Raw genomic sequence first — 22,500 nt, forward strand, 5'->3', positions numbered from 1 at the left:
CAGAGCTTCTCACCCTATCTCTAAGGGAGAGCCCCGCCACACGGCGGAGGAAACTCATTTCGGCCGCTTGTACCCGTGATCTTATCCTTTCGGTCATGACCCAAAGCTCATGACCATAGGTGAGGATGGGAACGTAGATCGACCGGTAAATTGAGAGCTTTGCCTTCCGGCTCAGCTCCTTCTTCACCACAACGGACCGGTACAACGTCCGCATTACTGAAGACGCCGCACCGATCCGCCTGTCGATCTCACGATCCACTCTTCCCTCACTCGTGAACAAGACTCCTAGGTACTTGAACTCCTCCACTTGGGGCAGGGTCTCCTCCCCAACCCGGAGATGGCACTCCACCCTTTTCCGGGCGAGAACCATGGACTCGGACTTGGAGGTGCTGATTCTCATTCCGGTCGCTTCACACTCGGCTGCGAACCGATCCAGCGAGAGCTGAAGATCCCGGTCAGATGAAGCCATCAGGACCACATCATCTGCAAAAAGCAGAGACCTAATCCTGCGGTTACCAAACCGGAACCCCTCAACGCCTTGACTGCGCCTAGAAATTCTGTCCATAAAAGTTATGAACAGAATGGGTGACAAAGGACAGCCTTGGCGGAGTCCAACCCTCACTGGAAATGTGTTCGACCTACTGCCGGCAATGCGGACCAAGCTCTGGCACTGATCGTACAGGGAACGGACCGCCACAATAAGACAGTCCGATACCCCATACTCTCTGAGCACTCCCCACAGGACTTCCCGAGGGACACGGTCGAATGCCTTCTCCAAGTCCACAAAGCACATGTAGACTGGTTGGGCAAACTCCCATGCACCCTCAAGAACCCTGCCGAGAGTATAGAGCTGGTCCACAGTTCCACGACCAGGACGAAAACCACACTGTTCCTCCTGAATCCGAGGTTCGACTATCCGACGTAGCCTCCTCTCCAGTACACCTGAATAAACCTTACCGGGAAGGCTGAGGAGTGTGATCCCACGATAGTTGGAACACACCCTCCGGTCCCCCTTCTTAAAGAGAGGAACCACCACCCCGGTCTGCCAATCCAGGGGTACCGCCCCCGATGTCCACGCGATGCTGCAAAGTCTTGTCAACCAAGACAGCCCCACAGCATCCAGAGCCTTAAGGAACTCCGGGCGGATCTCGTCCACCCCTGGGGCCTTGCCACCGAGGAGCTTTTTAACTACCTCAGCGACCTCAGCCCCAGAAATAGGTGAGTCCACCACAGATTCCCCAGGCACTGCTTCCTCATAGGAAGACGTGTTGGTGGGATTGAGGAGGTCTTCGAAGTATTCCTTCCACCTATCCACAACATCCGCAGTCGAGGTCAGCAGAACACCATCCGCACCATACACGGTGTTGATAGTGCACTGTTTCCCCTTGCTGAGGCGGCGGACGGTGGTCCAGAATCGCTTCGAAGCCGTCCGGAAGTCGTTTTCCATGGCTTCCCCGAACTCTTCCCATGTCCGAGTTTTTGCCTCCGCGACCGCTGAAGCTGCACACCGCTTGGCCTGTCGGTACCTGTCCACTGCCTCCGGAGTCCTATGAGCCAAAAGGACCCGATAGGACTCCTTCTTCAGCTTGACGGCATCCCTCACCGCTGGTGTCCACCAAGGGGTTTTAGGATTGCCGCCCCGACAGGCACCAACTACCTTGCGGCCACAGCTCCGATCTGCCGCCTCGACAATAGAGGTGCGGAACATGGTCCACTCGGACTCAATGTCCAGCACCTCCCTCGTGACATGTTCAAAGTTCTTCCGGAGGTGGGAATTGAAACTTTGTCTGACAGGAGACTCTGCCAGACGTTCCCAGCAGACCCTCACAATGCGTTTGGGCCTCCCAGGTCTGTCCGGCATCCTCCCCCACCATCGCAGCCAACTCACCACCAGGTGGTGATCGGTAGAAAGCTCCGCCCCTCTCTTCACCCGAGTGTCCATAACATGAGGCCGCAAATCCGATGACACAACTACAAAGTCGATCATGGAACTGCGGCCTAGGGTGTCCTGGTGCCAAGTGCACATATGGACACCCTTATGCTTGAACATGGTGTTTGTTATGGACAATCCGTGACGAGCACAAAAGTCCAATAACAAAACACCACTCGGGTTCAGATCCGGGCGGCCATTCTTCCCAATCACGCCTCTCCAGGTTTCACTGTCGTTGCCAACGTGAGCGTTGAAGTCTCCCAGTAGGACAAGGGAATCACCCGGGGGAGCACTTTCCAGTACTCCCTCGAGCGTTCCCAAAAAGGGTGGGTACTCTGAACTGCTGTTTGGTGCATAAGCACAAACAACAGTCAGGACCCGTCCCCCCACCCGAAGGCGGAGGGAGGCTACCCTTTCGTCCACCGGGTTGAACTCCAACGTACAGGCTTTGAGCCGGGGGGAAACAAGAATTGCCACCCCAGCCCGTCGCCTCTCACTGCCGGCAACGCCAGAGTGGAAGAGGGTCCAATCCCTCTCGAGAGAAGTGGTTCCAGAGCCCTTGCTGTGCGTCGAAGTGAGTCCGACTATATCCAGCCGGAATTTCTCGACTTCGCGCACTAGCTCAGGCTCTTTCCCCCCCAGTGACGTGACGTTCCACGTCCCAAGAGCTAGCTTCTGCAGCCGAGGATCTGACCGCCAAGTGCCCTGCCTTCGGCTGTCGCCCAGCTCACAATGCACCCGACCTCTATGGCCCCTGCTATGGGTGGTGAGCCCATTGGAGGGGTGACCCACGTTGCCTCTTGGTATAAAAACTTACAAAAACATAAAAATATTAAAAACTTAATATCTATGGATAGACCTGACGTTGAACTACAAATTTTAGCATCAAAAGTAAAAATCAAAAAGTGAAAATATGACTTACTTTTAACACTTTTATGAGTGGGACCCATTTGGGTCCAAGGGTCTTCTACTGTCGTTTTTTTTATTTTTTTTATCTACATCGGCCAATGTTCAAACAATTATTATGAATTAAAATTAATGTTGTTGGGAATTATTGACATATTTAAGGATCCAAATACTTCACATCAAATATTTCACTTCTGAGTTTTGAGGGGAAAACATTGCATCAAAAAAAGGGCTTTCATTGACAAAAAGGGTACAAAACATACAAAAAAAATGGTAAAAACATGGATAGGCCTGAAGTAGATCTACAAATTTAAGCATCAAAAGTTAAAAAAAGTGAAAATATGACTTACTTCCCACACTTTTATGGGTGGGACCCTCTTGGGGCCAAGGGTGTCATTTTTTGTTGTCTATAAAGGCCAATACTCAAACAATTATTAGGAATTAAAATGAATGTTGTTGGGAATTATTGACCTATTTAAGGATTCAAATACTTCACATCAAATATTTGACTTCTGAGTTGTGTGAGGAAAATATTGCATCATCTTTCTTTATGCCATACACATTTTTGTATTTACAAAAAAATAAAAATATTAAAAACTTAATATCTATGGATAGACCTAATGTTGAACTACATATTCAAGCATCAAAAGTAAAAAAAAAAAAAAAGTGAAAATATGACTTACTTTTAACACTTTTACGAGTGGGACCCACTTGGGTCCAAGGGTCTTCTACTGTCATTTTTTTTATCTACATCGGCCAATGTTCAAACAATTATTATGAATTAAAATGAATGTTGTTGGGAATTATTGACCTATTTAAAGATCCAAATACTTCACATCAAATATTTGACTTCTGAGTTTTGGGAGGAAAATATTGCATCATCTTTCTTTATGCCATACACATTTTTTTTTTTTTTTAAACACAGGGTATAAAAACTTACAAAAACATAACAAAAATATTAAAAACTTAATATATATTGATAGACCTGACAAACTACAAATTTAAGCATCAAAAGTTTAAAAAAATGTGAAAATATGACTTACTTTTAACACTTATGAGTGAGACCCGCTTGGGTCCAAGAGTCTTCTACTGTCATTTTTTTTATCTACATCGGCCAATTTTCAAACAATTGTTATGAATTCAAATTAATGTTGTTGTGAATTATTGACCTATTTAAGGCTTTTTTTTTTACTTTTGTAAAATGTGTAGATCAATGTCAGGTCTATCGGTAGATATTAAGTTTTTCATATTTTTGTTAAGTTTTTGGAAGTTTTTATACTATCTTTATAAAAAAAAACTTTATTTTGTGTGGCATAAAGAAACATTATGGGTTTTCTTTCAGCAAAAAGGTATAAAACATACAAAAACATAAATAACGAAAACTTTAAAAAAAAAAAAAAAATAACATCAATGGATTGATCTGAAGTTGACCTACAGAATTAAGCATTGAAAGTAAAAAAATACTGATGTAGGATTTACTTTTAACACTTTTACGAGTGGGACCAAGGGTCTTCTAATGTCGTTTTTTCCCCTTAAAACCGTCAATGTTCAAACAATTATTATGAATGAAAATCTGAAAACATTCCCCCGAGGACTCCTCAATGATGGACGCTTTTGACCTCCCTCCCTCCTCAACGACACCTGGAGTCAAACTTTTGCTTGCATGCGGAACTGCCCAAGGCCTATGGACACTACATCAACACACCCAAGACAATGGGTATATATACACACACACCCCACACCACGCCTTTACCACCGCTTGATTCACCTTCGGGGTGATGGAAGGCTGGCAGCGCTTTATAGCAGCAGATCAACTTCCGGGGTCCCATCCAACCCCCCCACCCCCCTGTTGCAGAAGCTTTCTTTATGCCATACAAAATAATGTTGTTTTTTTCACAAAGAGGTTCTAAAAACTTACAAAAGTATTTAAAACTTAAAATGTATGGATAGACCTGACGATCTACACATTAAGCATCAAAAGTTAAAAAAATTTAAAAAAGGGAAAATATTACTTACTTTTCACACTTTTATGAGTGGGACCCTCATGGGTCCAATGGTCTTCTACTCTCATGTTTTTTTTTTTCATTTCAATCCATAACGCTCAATTATCAAACATTATTATGAATCAAAATCAATGTTGTTATAAATGATTGACATATTCACGGCAAATATTTGACTTCTGAGTTTTGGGAGAGAAAATATTGCATCATTTTTGTTTATGCCATACAAACAAGGGGTTTCTTTGACAAAAAGGGTACAAAACATACAAAAAAATGATAAAAACGACACCTGGAGTTGAACTTTTGCTTGCATGCGGAACGGCCCCAGGCCTATGGACACTACATCATCACACCCAAGACAATGGGCATATACACACACCCCTACCCCACGCCTTCGGGGTGATGGACGGCTGGCAGAGCTTTATAGCAGCAGGTCGACCTACAGCCCCCCCCCCCCCAAACAAACACCCTCCCACCCGAATATATATAAACGAATAGATCTGAATTTGATCGAGATATTTAAGAATTGAAAGTAAAAAAAAACAACAATATTATATGACTTACTTATAAGACTTTAATTAATGAGACCCTACCGGGTCCTCAGACCTAAAACCTTCATAACATTGAAGGATTCCCTGAGGGCTAAAGAAACGGAGCATGATTTTGTGTGTGTCATGTGACCCGACCATGCGGAGACAGAGCGAGTGAGCACAGAGGCCTCTTAGAGCCCCGACTGGGAGACTGGCTGCCGGTCCTGGCACTGGGCCCGCCTGCACCCAGGACCCGGGCTAAGAAATGTTAGACAGTCTAATAAAACATGGCAAATACTTCATTTAAGTTCATAATTATGAAAAACTTGTTGATGAAAAACTGAAACCGCGGTCTTGCGGAATGCACGGAAAATGTTCCACTGTCATGTGCATGCCAGGCCAGTAGATGTCAGACCACACGGGGCAGTGGAACCTCGGTTTTTTGTTTTGTTTTGTTATTGTGCCGGTCTCGCTGGTTCTGTGAATCGAAAAAGTTCGTACAGTGAAGCACATTTCCCCATAAGAAACAATCTAAATGTGAATAATTGGTTCTAGCCTCGACTAAAGTCCGTATTTTAGTAACGGTTTGTAGACGATATTAAGTGCCACACCAACCCGTCGATCTTTGGGACTCGATTGATTGATTGATTGATTGAAACTTTTATTAGTAGCTTTCACAGTACAGTACTGTGGAGAAAAAGACTGCTCTTATTTGAAAAAAATAAACGAGACTCAAACCTGCTAAAGCAATGTCCTTCCTTGATGGTCCATGGAACCAGCGCGACAGTGAGGTACTGTGTCACAAGTACATATTTCGTACAATTGATCACTAAATGGTAACATCCGAATGAGTTTTTCAACTTGTTTAAGTCGGGGTCCACGTTAATCAATTCATGGTATAACCCAAAGTAACCCACAACTTGTGTGGTACTGATAAAGTTAAGGAATGCTCATCAAACACTTATTTGGAACATCCCACAGGTGTGCAGGCTAATTGGGAACAGGTGGGTGCCATGATTGGCTATAAAAGCAGCTTCCGTGAAATGCTAAGTAATTTTACCATCAAGGTCCGTAAAATCATCAAAAGGTTCAGAGAATCTGGAGAAATCACTGCACGTAAGCGATGATATTATGGACTGTTGATCCCTCAGGCGTTACTGCTTCAAAAACAGACATCAGTGTGTAAAGGATATCACCACATGGGCTCAGGAACACTTCATAAAACCACTGTCAGTAACTACAGTTGGTCGCTACATCTGTAAGTGCAAGTTAAAACTGTACTATGCAAAGCGAACGCCATTTATCAACAACATCCAGAAACGCCGCCGGCTTCTGTGGGCCCGAGATCATCTAAGATGGATTGATGCAAAGTGGAAAAGTGTTCTGTGGTCTGACGAGTCCATATTTCAATTTTTGGGGGGGAATATTCGACATGGTGCCATCCAGACCAAAGGGGAAGCGAACCATCCAGACTGTTATCGACGCAAAGTGTAAAAGCCAGCATGTGTGATGGTATGGGGGTGCATTAGTGCCCAAGGCATGGGTAACTTACACATCTGTGAAGGATTAGAGCCACATTGGGGCCACATTAGAGCCACGTTGGGGCCACATTAGAGCCACGTTGGGGCCACATTAGAGCCACGTTGGGGCCATGTTGGGGCCACATTGGATCCACATTGGAACCACATTGGGGGCACATTAGAGCCACATTGGGGCCACATTGGGGCCACATTGGGACCTCATTAGAGCCACATTGGGGCCACATTGGGGCCACAATGGGGCCACATTGGGGTCACATTGGGGCCACATTAGGACGACATAAGAGCCAAATTGGGGCCACATTGGGGCCACATTGGAGGCACGTTGGAGGCACGTTGGAGCCACATTAGAGCCACATTGGGGCCACATTGGGGGCACATTGGAGCCACATTGGGGCCACATTGGGGCCACATTGGGGCCACATTAGAGCCACATTGGGGCTACATTAGAGCCACATTGGGGCCACATTGGGGCCTCATTAGAGCCACATCGGGGCCACATTGGAGCCACATTGGGGCCACATTGGGGCCACATTGGGGCCACATACGGGCCACATTGGGGCCACATTAGAGCCACTTTGGGGCCACATTAGAGCCACATTGGGGCCACATTAGAGCCACATCGGGGCCACATTAGGGCCACGTTGGAGCCACGTTGGAGGCACATTGGAGCCACATTGGAGCCACATTAGAGCCACATTGGGGCCACATTAGAGTCATATTGGGGCCACATTGGAGCCATGTTGGAGCCACATTGGGGCCACATTAGGGCCACGTTGGGGCCACTTTGGGGCCACATTGGGGCCACGTTGGGGCCACATTGGGGCCACGTTAGGGCCACATTGGAGCCACATTGGAGCCACATTGGGGCCACATTGGGGCCACATTGGGGCCACATTGGGGCCACATTGGAGCCACATTGGAGCAATGTTGGAGCCACATTGGGGCCATATTAGAGCCAGGTTGGGGCCACGTTGGGGCCACATTGGGGCCAGATTAGAGTCACATTGGGGCCACATTGGAGCCACATTGGGGCCACATTGGGGCCACATTGGGGCCACATTAGAGCCACGTTGGGGCCACATTAGAGCCACGTTGGGGCCACGTTGGGGCCACATTGGAGCCACATTGGAGCCACATTGGGGCCACATTGGAGCCACATTGGGGCCACATTGGGGCCACATTAGAGCCACATTGGGGCCACATCAGGGCCACATTAGAGCCACATTGGGGGCACATTGGAGTCACATTGGGGCCACATTAGAGCCACATTGGGGCCACATTGGGGCCACATTAGAGCCACATTGGGGCCACATTAGAGCCACATTAGAGCCACATTTGAGCCACATTAGAGCCACATTGGGGCCACATTGGGGCCACATTAGGGCCACATTGGGGCCACATTGGGGGCACATTGGAGCCACATTGGGGCCACATTGGGGCCACATTGGGGCCACATTAGAGCCACATTGGGGCTACATTAGAGCCACATTGGGGCCACATTGGGGCCTCATTAGAGCCACATCGGGGCCACATTGGGGCCACATACGGGCCACATTAGAGCCACTTTGGGGCCACATTAGAGCCACATTGGGGCCACATTAGAGCCACATCGGGGCCACATTAGAGCCACATCGGGGCCACATTAGATCCACATTGGGGTCACATTGGGGCCACATTGGGGTCACATTGGGGCCACATTGGGGCCACATTGGGGGCACATTGGAGCCACGTTGGGGCCACATTGGGGCCACGTTGGAGCCACGTTGGAGGCACATTGGAGCCACATTGGAGCCACATTAGAGCCACATTGGGGCCACATTAGAGTCACATTGGGGCCACATTGGAGCCATGTTGGAGCCACATTGGGGCCACGTTAGGGCCACGTTGGGGCCACATTGGGGCCACATTAGGGCCACATTGGAGCCATATTGGAGCCACATTGGGGCCACATTGGGGCCACATTGGAGCCACATTGGAGCAATGTTGGAGCCACATTGGGGCCATATTAGAGCCAGGTTGGGGCCACGTTGGGGCCACATTGGGGCCAGATTAGAGTCACATTGGGGCCACATTGGAGCCACATTGGGGCCACATTGGGGCCACATTGGGGCCACATTGGGGCCACATTAGAGCCACGTTGGGGCCACATTAGAGCCACGTTGGGGCCACGTTGGGGCCACATTGGAGCCACTTGGAGCCACATTGGGGCCACATTGGAGCCACATTGGGCCACATTGGGGCCACATTGGGGCCACATTAGAGCCACATTGGAGCCACATTGGGGCCACATTAGAGCCACATTGGGGGCACATTGGAGTCACATTGGGGCCACATTAGAGCCACATTGGGGCCACATTGGGGGCACATTGGAGCCACATTGGGGCCACATTGGGGCCACGTTGGGGCCACGTTGGGGCCACATTGGGGCCACATTAGGGCCACATTGGAGCCACATTGGAGCCACATTGGGGCCACATTGGAGCCACATTGGGGCCACATTGGAGCCACATTGGAGCCATGTTGGAGCCACATTGGGGCCATATTAGAGCCAGGTTGGGGCCACGTTGGGGCCACATTGGGGCCAGATTAGAGTCACATTGGGGCCACATTGGAGCCACATTTGGGCCACATTACAGCCACATTGGGGCCACATTAGAGCCACATTGGGGCCACATTAGAGCCACATCGGGGCCACATTAGATCCACATTGGGGTCACATTGGGGCCACATTGGGGCCACATTAGAGCCACATTGGGGCCACATTGGGGGCACATTGGAGCCACATTGGAGGCACATTGGAGCCACATTGGAGCCACATTAGAGCCACATTGGGGCCACATTAGAGTCACATTGGGACCACATTGGAGCCATGTTGGAGCCACATTGGGGCCACGTTAGGGCCACGTTGGGGCCACGTTGGGGCCACGTTGGGGCCACTTTGGGGCCACATTGGGGCCACGTTGGGGCCACATTGGGGCCACATTAGGGCCACATTGGAGCCACATTGGGGCCACATTGGAGCCACATTAGGGCCACATTGGGGCCACATTGGAGCCACATTGGAGCCATGTTGGAGCCACATTGGGGCCATATTAGAGCCAGGTTGGGGCCACGTTGGGGCCACATTGGGGCCAGATTAGAGTCACATTGGGGCCACATTGGGGCCACATTAGAGCCACATTGGGGCCATAATGGGGCCACATTAGGGCCACATTGGGGCCACATTGGGGCCACATTGGGGCCTGTACTTGTTTATACTGGCGTCTAATAAAGATTTGACCTGTAAATAAAACAGTTTTGGTGGCTAACTCTTGTGCCAAACACGCATCAGCAGATCTTATCTTTCACCAGCAACCATATTCATCGTTAACACTGACACTAAATAAACATATTTATTCGTTTTTGGGTCAACTTCTTTTGTTGGTGCAAAACAGAAACGGACGAGTCAGAAAGAGGATTTTCCTCGCGGTTCTTAGAACGATGTCGTCGCCTTTCAAACCACATTTCCATTTGAATGGACAACCGTGAATACCGACTAACATAAAGACTTCATCCAGCCCGCAGGGGGCTTGACTAGGATGAGGGTTAGTGTGTGTGTGTGTGTGTGTGTGTGTGTGTGTGTGTGTGTGTGTGTGTGTGTGTGTGTGTGTGTGTGTGTGTGTGTGTGTGTGTCGACGGACTCTGAAGTCCTCACCAGGTCGAGTGTGTAAAAACCTGCTTTTAAAAAGGAAATTGGGCCTCTCATTCACAATCCTCACATATGACAAGAAAACATGTTTTTTCTTTGTTACATGCATTCTAATTAGTAAAAAACGGCAAATATGAGGCGGCTTACAACCCAGCTAATAGGAGCACACGTTTTTCCGCCCGTAAAGATCTCTAGAAAACATCCAAAACCTGGGATTAGTGTTCTGTTGTTAGAATAATCATGTATGTATATTATCACACAACTTTAGTATGCTTAAAGTCTGTTGCTATGGTTATTAGCTATTATGCTCAAGCTGTACTTTTTCTATCTGTGCAAGGACAAAACTTCTTGTCTGAGGGGGTGGCCTCAGCCGCATATTTTATCTTTGTTTTAGCCAGGTAATAGCCGAGAACTTCAGGACCTCAACGCAGGTAAGACGACAGTACGCAGATGAAGCAGAGACAAAGCGAAATCACAAGGACCCCAGCACATTCCGTCACGAATTTGTGCGTACTGGAGTTGCTTTACATAAGATATGTCACCACTCTTTATAGAGGCGGCCTCAGTGATGTTGACCGGGGAACTCCTGAATAAATAGAGGGACGCGGGAGCTGAACTTTAGAGCGTAGGGCGAGACTGTGACTAAGTGTGCAGCTCCATGCGTTCTCCTCATGAGCTAAATTGCACCCTGTCTCTGCATGATTCTTTGCTTCTTGTCTGTTTAATAGATGTCATCAGCTATAGTTATTAGCTATTATGCTCAAGCTGTACTTTTTCTATCTGTGCAAGGACAAAATTTCTTGTCTGAGGGGTGGCCTCAGCCGCAGATGTTACCTTTGTTTTAGCCAGCTAACAGCCAAGGACTTCAAGGACCTTTACCATGAATTGATTAACGTGGACCCCGACTTAAACAAGTTGAAAAACTTATTCGGGTGTTACCATTTAGTGGTCAATTGTACAGAAGATGTACTGTACTATCTACTAATAAAAGTTTCAATCAATCAAAAAACGCAGGTAAGACGGCAGCACACAGACGAAGCAGAGACAAGGAAATCACAAGGCCCAGCACATTCCGTGAGGTATTGTGCGTACTGGAGCTGCTTTGCATAATATATGAGACCACTCCTTTTAGAGGCGGCCTCAGTGATGTTGACTGGGGAACTCCCGAATAAATAGAGCGTAGGGCGAGACTGTGACTAAGTGTGCAGCGCCATGCGTTCTCCTCATGAGCTAAATTGCACCCTGTCTCTGCATGATTCCTTGCTTCTTGTCTGTTTAATAGATGTCATCAGCTATGGTTATTAGCTATTATGCTCAAGCTGTACTTTTTCTATCTGTGCAAGGACAAAACTTCTTGTCAGATTGTATCTTTGTTTTATCCAGGTAATAGCCAAGGACTTCAGGACCTCAACGCAGATAAGACGACAGTACGCAGATGAAACAGAGACAAGGCGAAATCACAAGGACCCTAGCACATTCCGTCACAAATTTGTACGTACTGGAGCTGCTTTGCATAATATATGTGACCACTCTTTTTAGAGGCGGCCTCAGTGATGTTGACTATGGAACTTCTGAATAAATAGAGGGACACGGGAGCTGAACCTTAGAGCGTAGGGCGAGACTGTGACTAAGTGTTCAGTGCCATGCGTTCTCCTCATGAGCTAAATTGAACTCTGTCTCAGCATGATTCCTTGCTTCTTGTCTGTTTAATAGATGTCTTCAGCTATGGTTATTAGCTATTATGCTCAAGCTGTACTTTTTCTATCTGTGCAAGGACAAATCTTCTTGTCCGAGGGGTGGACCCAGCCGCAGATGTTACCTTTGTTTTAGTTAGCTAACAGCCAAGGACTTCAAGGACCTTTACCATGAATTGATTAACGTGGACCCCGACTTAAACAAGTTGAAAAACTTATTCGGGTGTTACCATTTAGTGGTCAATTGTACAGAAGATGTACTGTACTATCTACTAATAAAAGTTTCAATCAATCAAAAAACGCAGGTAAGACGGCAGCACACAGACGAAGCAGAGACAAGGAAATCACAAGGCCCAGCACATTCCGTGAGGTATTGTGCGTACTGGAGCTGCTTTGCATAATATATGTGACCACTCCTTTTAGAGGCGGCCTCAGTGATGTTGACTGGGGAACTCCCGAATAAATAGAGCGTAGGGCGAGACTGTGACTAAGTGTGCAGCGCCATGCGTTCTCCTCATGAGCTAAATTGCACCCTGTCTCTGCATGATTCCTTGCTTCTTGTCTGTTTAATAGATGTCATCAGCTATAGTTATTAGCTATTATGCTCAAGCTGTACTTTTTCTATCTGTGCAAGGACAAAACTTCTTGTCAGATTGTATCTTTGTTTTATCCAGGTAATAGCCAAGGACTTCAGGACCTCAACGCAGATAAGACGACAGTACGCAGATGAAACAGAGACAAGGCGAAATCACAAGGACCCTAGCACATTCCGTCACAAATTTGTACGTACTGGAGCTGCTTTGCATAATATATGTGACCACGCTTTTTAGAGGCGGCCTCAGTGATGTTGACTATGGAACTTCTGAATAAATAGAGGGACACGGGAGCTGAACCTTAGAGCGTAGGGCGAGACTGTGACTAAGTGTTCAGTGCCATGCGTTCTCCTCATGAGCTAAATTGAACTCTGTCTCAGCATGATTCCTTGCTTCTTGTCTGTTTAATAGATGTCTTCAGCTATGGTTATTAGCTATTATGCTCAAGCTGTACTTTTTCTATCTGTGCAAGGACAAAACTTCTTGTCAGATTGTATCTTGGTTTTATCCAGGTAATAGCCAAGGACTTCAGGACCTCAACGCAGATAAGACGACAGTACGCAGATGAAACAGAGACAAGGCGAAATCACAAGGACCCTAGCACATTCCGTCACAAATTTGTACGTACTGGAGCTGCTTTGCATAATATATGTGACCACTCTTTTTAGATGCGGCCTCAGTAATGTTGACTGGGGAACTCCTGAATAAATAGAAGGACACGAGAGCTGAACCTTAGCGCGTAGGGCGAGACTGTGACTAAGTGCGCAGCTCCATGCGTTCTCCTCATGAGCAAAATTGAACTCTGTCTCTGCATGATTCCTTGCTTCTTGTCTGTTTAATAGTTTTTTTCACACTTGCTATGAATGTGCCTTCTTAGATGCTCCAGTTTCTCAAATAAAACCAAAAAAAAGACCATTTCGTTTGACTACTTGATTAGAAAACTTCCAAGGAGAATAGAAATAAATTGGCGTCCTACCTTGACAAAGTCCAGGCGGCACAGGGCGGCCTTGGCTCCGAACTGCCACTTGCACTGGGTGTCGGCGTCGTAAAGCTGCCCGGGAAGTTTCTCGGGAAATTTGTACTGGCCGATCTGCTTGGGCTCGTCCACCAGACAGGACGCCTGCGTGGTCCTGGTGGACACAAACGTGCATCAGAACTGGTGACGTCCGTCCGTCTCAAGTCAGTAACTCAAAAGTCTAAAATAAGCTAAAAAAATAAAGCTTGTTTTGTTATTTTTTGAATTTGCTGGTATCGACTAAAAATCGATACCAATTTGTGGTATTGAATGATACATGCGATATTTAAGCACAATAAAGTGGCTCGTGAATAATCATTTGTTTTTTTCTTCCTATGTCCACGGATTTATGTCCTGAGTTTGTAAACAAAAAACGGAAAAAAAATAATATTTTCATGATGAAATCAAAAAATATCGATTCGATCGCAACAGTATCGACCGTACACTGATACCATACTTGGTCTTACAGGTGGGTACTTTTTTTTGACACAGACCGAATACTGCCGGTCACTCCAGCAGCACTGAGAGCGGACTCACACAAGCTAACTATCTGCAAAGTTGCTATTTTCGATGCCGACAAAGTAAGTAAAGGCTCCACTTTTTCAAAAAAGAATTGCGCTAGCTTGATGCTAATATAAATTGTTGTTGCTATTGACATGCTACTGATTAGCATTAGCGATTTTACATGGCGATTTCAACGGATCCAAATTCGTTGATACTGCAGCTAAAATTCACGTTACAATCCAACAGCTGGTGCGTATTAAGTACAAAACTTATGTCATTAACACTTTTTAGGGCGCAACAACAACAACAAAAACACACGGTAAACTGTGCACTGCCGCCATCCTGCGTCTTGGACTTGCAACTACAATTGAAAATGTTAATATGATAGTAAAACAAAATACAACAACTGGACAGCAGTTATCATAATCCGCTCATTTTTTTAATTTTGCAATAAAAAAAGAGTTTTATAATAAAAAAAGAATAGTAATTATTAACACACACAAAAGTACAGAAAATATGCACCATTAGCTCCATGGAAATGCCCCCCCCCCCTCTACCTCACCCCCAAATCTTTCACACGACACCTCCTCCAACCTCCGAGGACAAAACTACGAAGAATGGGAGACCGGGCTTTCTGCTCCGCCGCTCACAGTCTGTGGAACGCTCTCCCTGACCACCTGAGGGCACCACAGACTGTGGACGCTTTTAAAAAAGGCTTAAAAACCCTTTATTTAAATAAAAAATGTTTTAGATATATGCCTACTTGTACTAGCTATTAGGCTGTTCTAGTTTTTATTTGTATTTATTTTTATTATCGTTTTATTTTTATTTTTGTTTAATACACTGTAGCACTTTGAGGTTGTTTACTCAATGTAAAGTGCTTTTTACAAATAAAATCTATTATTGTTATTATTATTAAGTCTATTTCCATGTACCGGGAATTGGTACGGAAACAGTTCGAATGAGAACGATCCCTACTTGGTATCGCTATGATCGATATTTGTATCAATCCGCTTACCCTTGTTTACATTCAAGAGCTCTAGCCTCGTGGTCTTCTTCTGTGTTGTGCATGTTTACCTATTCATCGTCCTCCAGTGATAATGTTACTTGTCAGAAATGTTGCCGCCATGGAGGCAAGGATTAGTAATAGAAGCGGCTCCACACTGCGGATGGACATTAGTCACGCTGACACAACCCCGGGACACAGTAAAGATGGTCTGGGTGTGTCTGGTATTATTATTAAGTCTATTTCCATGTACCGGGAATTGGTACAGAATCGGTTCAAATGAGAACGGTCCCTACTTGGTATCGCTTTTATCGATATTTTTATCAATCCGCTTATTCTTGTTTACATTCAAGAGCTCTAGCCTCATGGTTAGCATGTCTTCTTCTGTGTTGTGCATGTTTACCTATTCATCGTCCTCCAGTGATAATGCTACTTGTCAGGAATGTTGCCGCCATGGAGGCAAGGATTAGTAATAGAAGCGGCTCCACACTGCGGATGGACATTAGCCACGCTAAAACAACCCCGGGACACAGTAAAGATGGTCTGGGTGTGTCTGCTTTTTAGCCGATCCAGGTTTTAAAAAAAGGCAAATATCGATAGCTGATCCAATCCCTGATCAGGATCGGGATATCTCTGATCCAGATTCCAAAGGACGAAGACGAGGTTCTTACCCCAGGAAGCGACTGAGGTACTGCCGGCTGCAGGTGGACCAGGAGAACACCCCGTTGTTGCCTGCAAGAGTCGGGGACATGATGTTGCCCTCGGTTTTACGGCACGGGTTCCCCTCGCCGTCGTGGATCATCCCGAAACTGCAGCAAAAGAAATACAAGAATACAATGCATGGACTTCGTCTTTGGACCAAAGGTGTGCAGGACTGAGTCACAGTCTCATAACTGTAATCACCGGGTTAAAAATAACGTTCAAAATTAAAAACATTCTCATGCTTTTTATTCCATCGATCCAAAAAGTCGCATTTATGGTAAGAAGTATTTTATTGATTATTTGTTAGCTTCAGAATAACAATGTTATTAAAAAGAACAAGGGACTTATTATACTCTAAAATATTCTAAGTAACAAAGACTTAAGAGTTATTTGGACACTAGGGGACTATATAAGGGTTAGGGGTACTAGTAAGCAATAATTCTGAGGTTATTGAGGGAAGACTCTTAGTTAATGGCTTACTGCTTGTAAAAAAAGGCATTAATAAGTACTTAAAAATGACTAATTAAGGGCCAATATGTTACAAGTTTGCATGTTAATAAGCAACTGATTAATGGTGAATATGTTCCCTATATCAAAGTATTACCAAAATATAATATGGCTCTCACGGAAATACCTTTTTGAAATATTTGGCTTTCATGGCTCGCTCAGCCAAAAAGGTTCCCGACCCCTGCTCTAATATATATATATATATACATATATATATATATATATATATATATATATATATATATATATATATACATATATATATATATATATATATATATATATATATATATGTAGGTGTGGGAAAAAAATCACAAGACTACTTCATCTCTACAGATCTGTTTCATGAGGGGTTCCCTCAATCATCTCCTGATGATTGAGGGAACCCCTCATGAAACAGATGTGTATATGTATGTGTGTGTATATATATATATATGTATATATATATATATACATATATATACATATATATATATATATGTATATGTATATATATATATATACATATATATACATATATATATATATATGTATATGTATATATATATATATACATATATATACATATATATATATATATGTATATATATATATATACATATATATATATATATGTATATGTATATAAGTATATGTATGTATATATATACAGTATATATACATACATATATATATATATATATATATATATACATAAATATATATATACATAAATATATAAACACATACACATATTCATCCATTTTCTACCGCTTATTCCCTTCGGGGTCGCGGGGGGCGTTGGAGCCTATCTCAGCTACAATCGGGCGGAAGGCGGGGTACACCCTGGACAAGTCGCCACCCCATTGCAGGGCCATATATATACATGTCCATGTAATCCAGATTTCAATACCGGGGTAGAGCGGTTGTCAGTGGATTTTATGGCAAAATCCCCTGACGAGCAGGGAAACCTGCTAAACAGGCTTGTAGGGATGACGTAGCCTTTGTGATTTTTTCTGACCTAATATATATATATATATATATATATATATATTAATTGTCACCCCTTTTAAACCTAAATTGCATTTAAAGCATACAATTTCAACTTCTTTAAACCATTTCTAAGCGTTCGTATCTTAGCTTCGACCTGGATTGGAACCCAGAACCACTGCCTTTCAAGATTTGACATTATGTTCTGATCATTGGCGGAGCAGGAAGGGGCTAGGAACAAGTTTGTCAAGATGATGTCAGTCGGAGCCAACATGCTCTTGCAGCCAAATGTCATCGCTATCAAGACTTCTTGACACTTCAGAAAAAAAAGAAAAACCCACATCCTCAGAGTTGATGTTGGGAGTTTGCCAGGCAGACCCAGGAGTTTAAGCGTGAAAAGGAAACAAAACAAACGTCAATCGAAAGAATCAGGGTTCCTATCTCAATGGAAACAGAGCGCCGCGTCTCCTCGGGCGATGCGCTCAAACGGCGCTGACGTAACCTCAGCGGGTCACGGCGCGTTTTGTGTCTCTCCGTGTGACGTTTGAGGCCCCGTAGCGGAATGGGACGTTTCATCTGCTTCCAGTTTACCCACGCAATTTCTGTCACTCGGCAAAAAAAAACGTTTTTTTTCTGTTTTTTTTTTTTTTTTAAACGTTGCTGTCAGGCGTGCTGGAGTACGCACTTGTGTCCGGACTCGTGGGCGATGGTGAAGGCCAGACCAAGTCCCGTGTCCTCGTTGATGGTGCAGCTTCTGTATTTGCTGCACATGCCGCTTATTGGCGCGAAACCTGCACACAGAAGCAGAAATGATACTTGTAGAGGCTGTGATCGAGAACAGTAGGAAAGGGAGTCGAATGGCTCCATTTGTCACGGTTTACCTGACACATGTAACGTGACAAAAGAGAGGGGGGTGCACTATCCACTTTGGCCGCCAGACTGCAGTTGAGTGATGAGCATCTTAAAACGTGTCTTGTGGTGAATCCAACTTTGACCGCAGCGTCAGTTGCCATGGACACTGGCACTATCCGTCATTTTCAGCAGACTGCATTGCAGAATGCTTAACCCTCCCGCGTCTTCTTTTCACACAAGATTCACCCAAGAATGAATCTGTTACCGAATGTATTAGGTGAGACCTCGGATATCAGCACAAAAACAAAACAAAACAAGTACAGGACTTTATGTGCTTGCATATAAAATGTGCGATATCATGTGCGATATCATGTGCGATACAAGCAGTCCTGCAGCGTTTTGTTTTTTTTCCTGTGCAAAGTTAACATCTAAATGTCCATTTTTTGTTTCCATTTTAGTCCGGTCAAACATATAGGCTACAAGCTACCAGGAGCCAGCAGTTACATAACAGCTGAGCACAAAATAGCAGACAAGCTAGAGCTAGCTATTAACAATAGAACATTACTGCTGTGTAAAACTGTGCATTTGTCAGTAAAAGCAAGTATCAAATATTAGAGCTGGACTCGTTGTTTTTAGGGTCGATGCCGATTATTAGTAGTGGCCTAAACACACAAAATGAGACCGGGAAGACGCTAGGAAGGAAGGACAAAAACTGGAATGTCCAAACATTCACACAGTAAGTAAGATTCTACACTAAAAATCGTGTATTTTTATTATTATTATTATTACTATTGTTAGTATTATTAGTGTGAATGTCCAATTATTCACACTTTTAAGGTTCTACAACAAATATATTTAGTAATATTATTATTATTATTATTATTATTATCATATGTGTGAATGTCGGAAAATTCCCACATATGATTTTACACAAAAAATCCTCTATTTATTATTATTATTATTATATTATTGTGAATGTCCAAAACATTCAAACATGTAATAAATTCTACACCAAAGTATAATCTATTAATCATTATTATTATTATTATTTTTACAATCAATAATATTATTATTATTATTATTATTATTATTATTATTGTGTGAATGTTCAATTATTCACACTTTTGAGGTTCTACAACAAATATATTTAGTAATATTATTATTATCATCATCATCATCTTTATTACTGTATAAATGTCGATTCACACAATAAGATTCTACACCAAAAAATGTTTTATTGTTATTAATATTATTATAATTATTATTGTGTGAATGTCCGAACATTCAAACATATATAAGATTCTACACCAACATATCATTTATTATTATTATTATTATTATCATTATTATTATTATTAATTATTATTATATGTGTGAATGTCGGAAAATTCACACATAAGATTTTACACAAAAAATCCTCTATTTATTATTATTATTATTATTATTATTGTGTGAATGTCCAAACATTCAAACATGCAATAAATTCTACACCAAAGTATAATCTATTAATCATTATTACTATTATTATTATGATGATTATTATTATTTTTACTATCAATAATATTGTTATTATTATTATTATTATTATTATTATTATTGTGTGAATGTCCAATTATTCACACTTTTGAGGTTCTACAACAAATATATTTAGTAATATTATTATCATCATCATCATCATCATTATTACTGTATAAATGTCGATTCACACAATAAGATTCTACAACAAAAAATGTTTTATTGTTGTTATTATTATTATTATAATTATTATTGTGTGAATGTCCGAACATTCAAACATATATAAGATTCTACACCAACATATCATTTATTATTATTATTATTATTATTATTATTATTATTATTATTATCATTATTAATTATTATTATTATATGTGTGAATGTCGGAAAATTCACACATAAGATTTTACACAAAAAATCCTCTATTTATTATTATTATTATTATTATTATTATTATTATTGTGTGAATGTCCAAACATTCAAACATGCAATAAATTCTACACCAAAGTATAATCTATTAATCATTATTACTATTATTATTATTATGATGATTATTATTATTTTTACTATCAATAATATTGTTATTATTATTATTATTATTATTGTGTGAATGTCCAATTATTCACACTTTTGAGGTCCTACAACAAATATATTTAGTAATATTATCATCATCATCATCATCATTATTACTGTATAAATGTCGATTCACACAATAAGATTCTACAACAAAAAATGTTTTATTGTTATTATTATTATTATTATTATTGTTGTGTGAATGTCCAAACATTCAAACATATATAAGATTCTACACCAAAATATAATTTATGTATTATTATTATAATTATTATAATTATTATTATTATTATTATTATTATTATTAGCGTGAATGTCGGGAAATTCACACATAAGATTTTACACAAAAAATCCTTCATTTATTATTATTATTATTATTATTATTATTATTATTATCATTATTATTATTGTGTGAATGTCCAAACATTCAAACATGTAATAAAGCCTACACCAATGTATAATCTATTAAGGATTATTATTATTATTATGATTATTATTATTATTTTTACTATCAATAATAATATTATTATTATTATTATATTTTCTCCCCCTTGACAATGAACGAACGAATAAACAATCGACTTCTTATCCCACATTTCTCAACCGATTTGAACCGTTCCAACATCCACAGACTCCACTCACCTTGGACATTCAACACAGCAAAAATCTTCTAAATACCCGGAATTACCAGGAATTTCCCCCCATTGAAAATGAACGGGCAATATACAAACACTCTCCATATCCCACATTTCTCAACCGATTCCAAAAATTCCAACACATTCATATCATCTAGTAAAAATGTGCTAGAACCAATATTTTCAAAAGTTTCTAGATTTCCCGAAACCCTAAAATTTCCAGGAAATTCCTAATCCAGTGAATGGACATATTCAAAGTTCTAGAATGCCCAACATTTTTTGCCATTTTTATACCCAACCCCAACCTTTCAACCATCCACACACAAACTTCTCTTCCGAAATTCTCGGTTTTCCTGGAATTTTCTCCCCCTTGACGATAAATGAACGAATAAACAATCGACTTCTTATACCACATTTCTTATCCGATTTGAACCGTTCCAACATCCACGGACTCCACTCACCTTGGACATTGAAGGCAGCATGTTTACAAAAAATTCCATGATTACCCGCAATTACCAGGAATTTCCCCCCTTATTGAAAATGAACAGGCAATATACAAACACTCTCCATATCCCACATTTCTCAACCGATTTTGAACCGTTCCAACATCCACAGACTCCACTCACCTTGGACATTCAAGGCAGCATGTTTTAAAAAAAAAAATCCTCTTATTACCCGGAATTACCAGGAATTTCCCCCCATTGAAAATGAATGGGCAATATACAAACAATCTCCATATCCCACATTTCTCAACCGATTTGAACCGTTCCAACATCCACAGACTCCACTCACCTTGGACATTCAAGGCAGCATGTTTACAAAAAATTCCATGATTACCCAGAATTACCAGGAATTTTCCCCCATTGAAAATGAACGGGCAATATACAAACCTTTCCATTACCCACGTTTCTCAACCGATTTGAACCGTTCCAACGTCCACACACTCTACTCATTTTCTGGCTATTTCACTAATTGTTTACTTTTAAAATACTAAATACTTGTATCAAATGTGTATTTATTGTAGCTGCAGATGTAGTTCTGTTGTTGTTGGAAACAAAAGGGCTGATATCGACAAAAAAGACCGATACCGGTATGCGTCAAAATGTGAATATTTTATCGATGTCTACTGCGAATGACTTCCACATACAGTACAAAGTCTTCAGGGCCGAAGAAGCCTCAACTGCATGGGTGGCGTGCAAAGTGGCGCCTGCACTCCTTAAGGGTGTCTTCCCACATCTACCTTGCTCGGTCAGACCTTTCCAGTTTTGATCCAAACCAAAATAACAGGAATAAAAAAATGTCTGCCGCCGCAGTCTGGACCCAAATGACAGACACGGCTC

At 42.6% G+C, this 22,500-nt stretch overlaps 1 protein-coding gene across 1 annotated transcript in view; it reads right to left on the reverse strand.

Moving 5' to 3' along the window:
- Nucleotides 1-22,500, reverse strand: part of LOC133546652 (A disintegrin and metalloproteinase with thrombospondin motifs 18-like) — a 197,534-nt gene that overhangs the window by 123,505 nt on the left and 51,529 nt on the right. Inside the window, exons 8-10 of the mRNA XM_061892447.1 lie at nucleotides 18,271-18,376; nucleotides 16,079-16,216; nucleotides 13,859-14,012 (exon numbers count right to left, since the gene is read on the reverse strand). Coding sequence (XP_061748431.1) covers nucleotides 13,859-14,012; nucleotides 16,079-16,216; nucleotides 18,271-18,376 — 398 coding nt within the window. The remainder of the gene's footprint in view (nucleotides 1-13,858; nucleotides 14,013-16,078; nucleotides 16,217-18,270; nucleotides 18,377-22,500) is intronic.

The sequence above is a fragment of the Nerophis ophidion genome, linkage group LG02, assembly GCF_033978795.1.
Source record: "Nerophis ophidion isolate RoL-2023_Sa linkage group LG02, RoL_Noph_v1.0, whole genome shotgun sequence".
In the NCBI taxonomy this organism is placed as follows: Eukaryota; Metazoa; Chordata; class Actinopteri; order Syngnathiformes; family Syngnathidae; genus Nerophis; species Nerophis ophidion.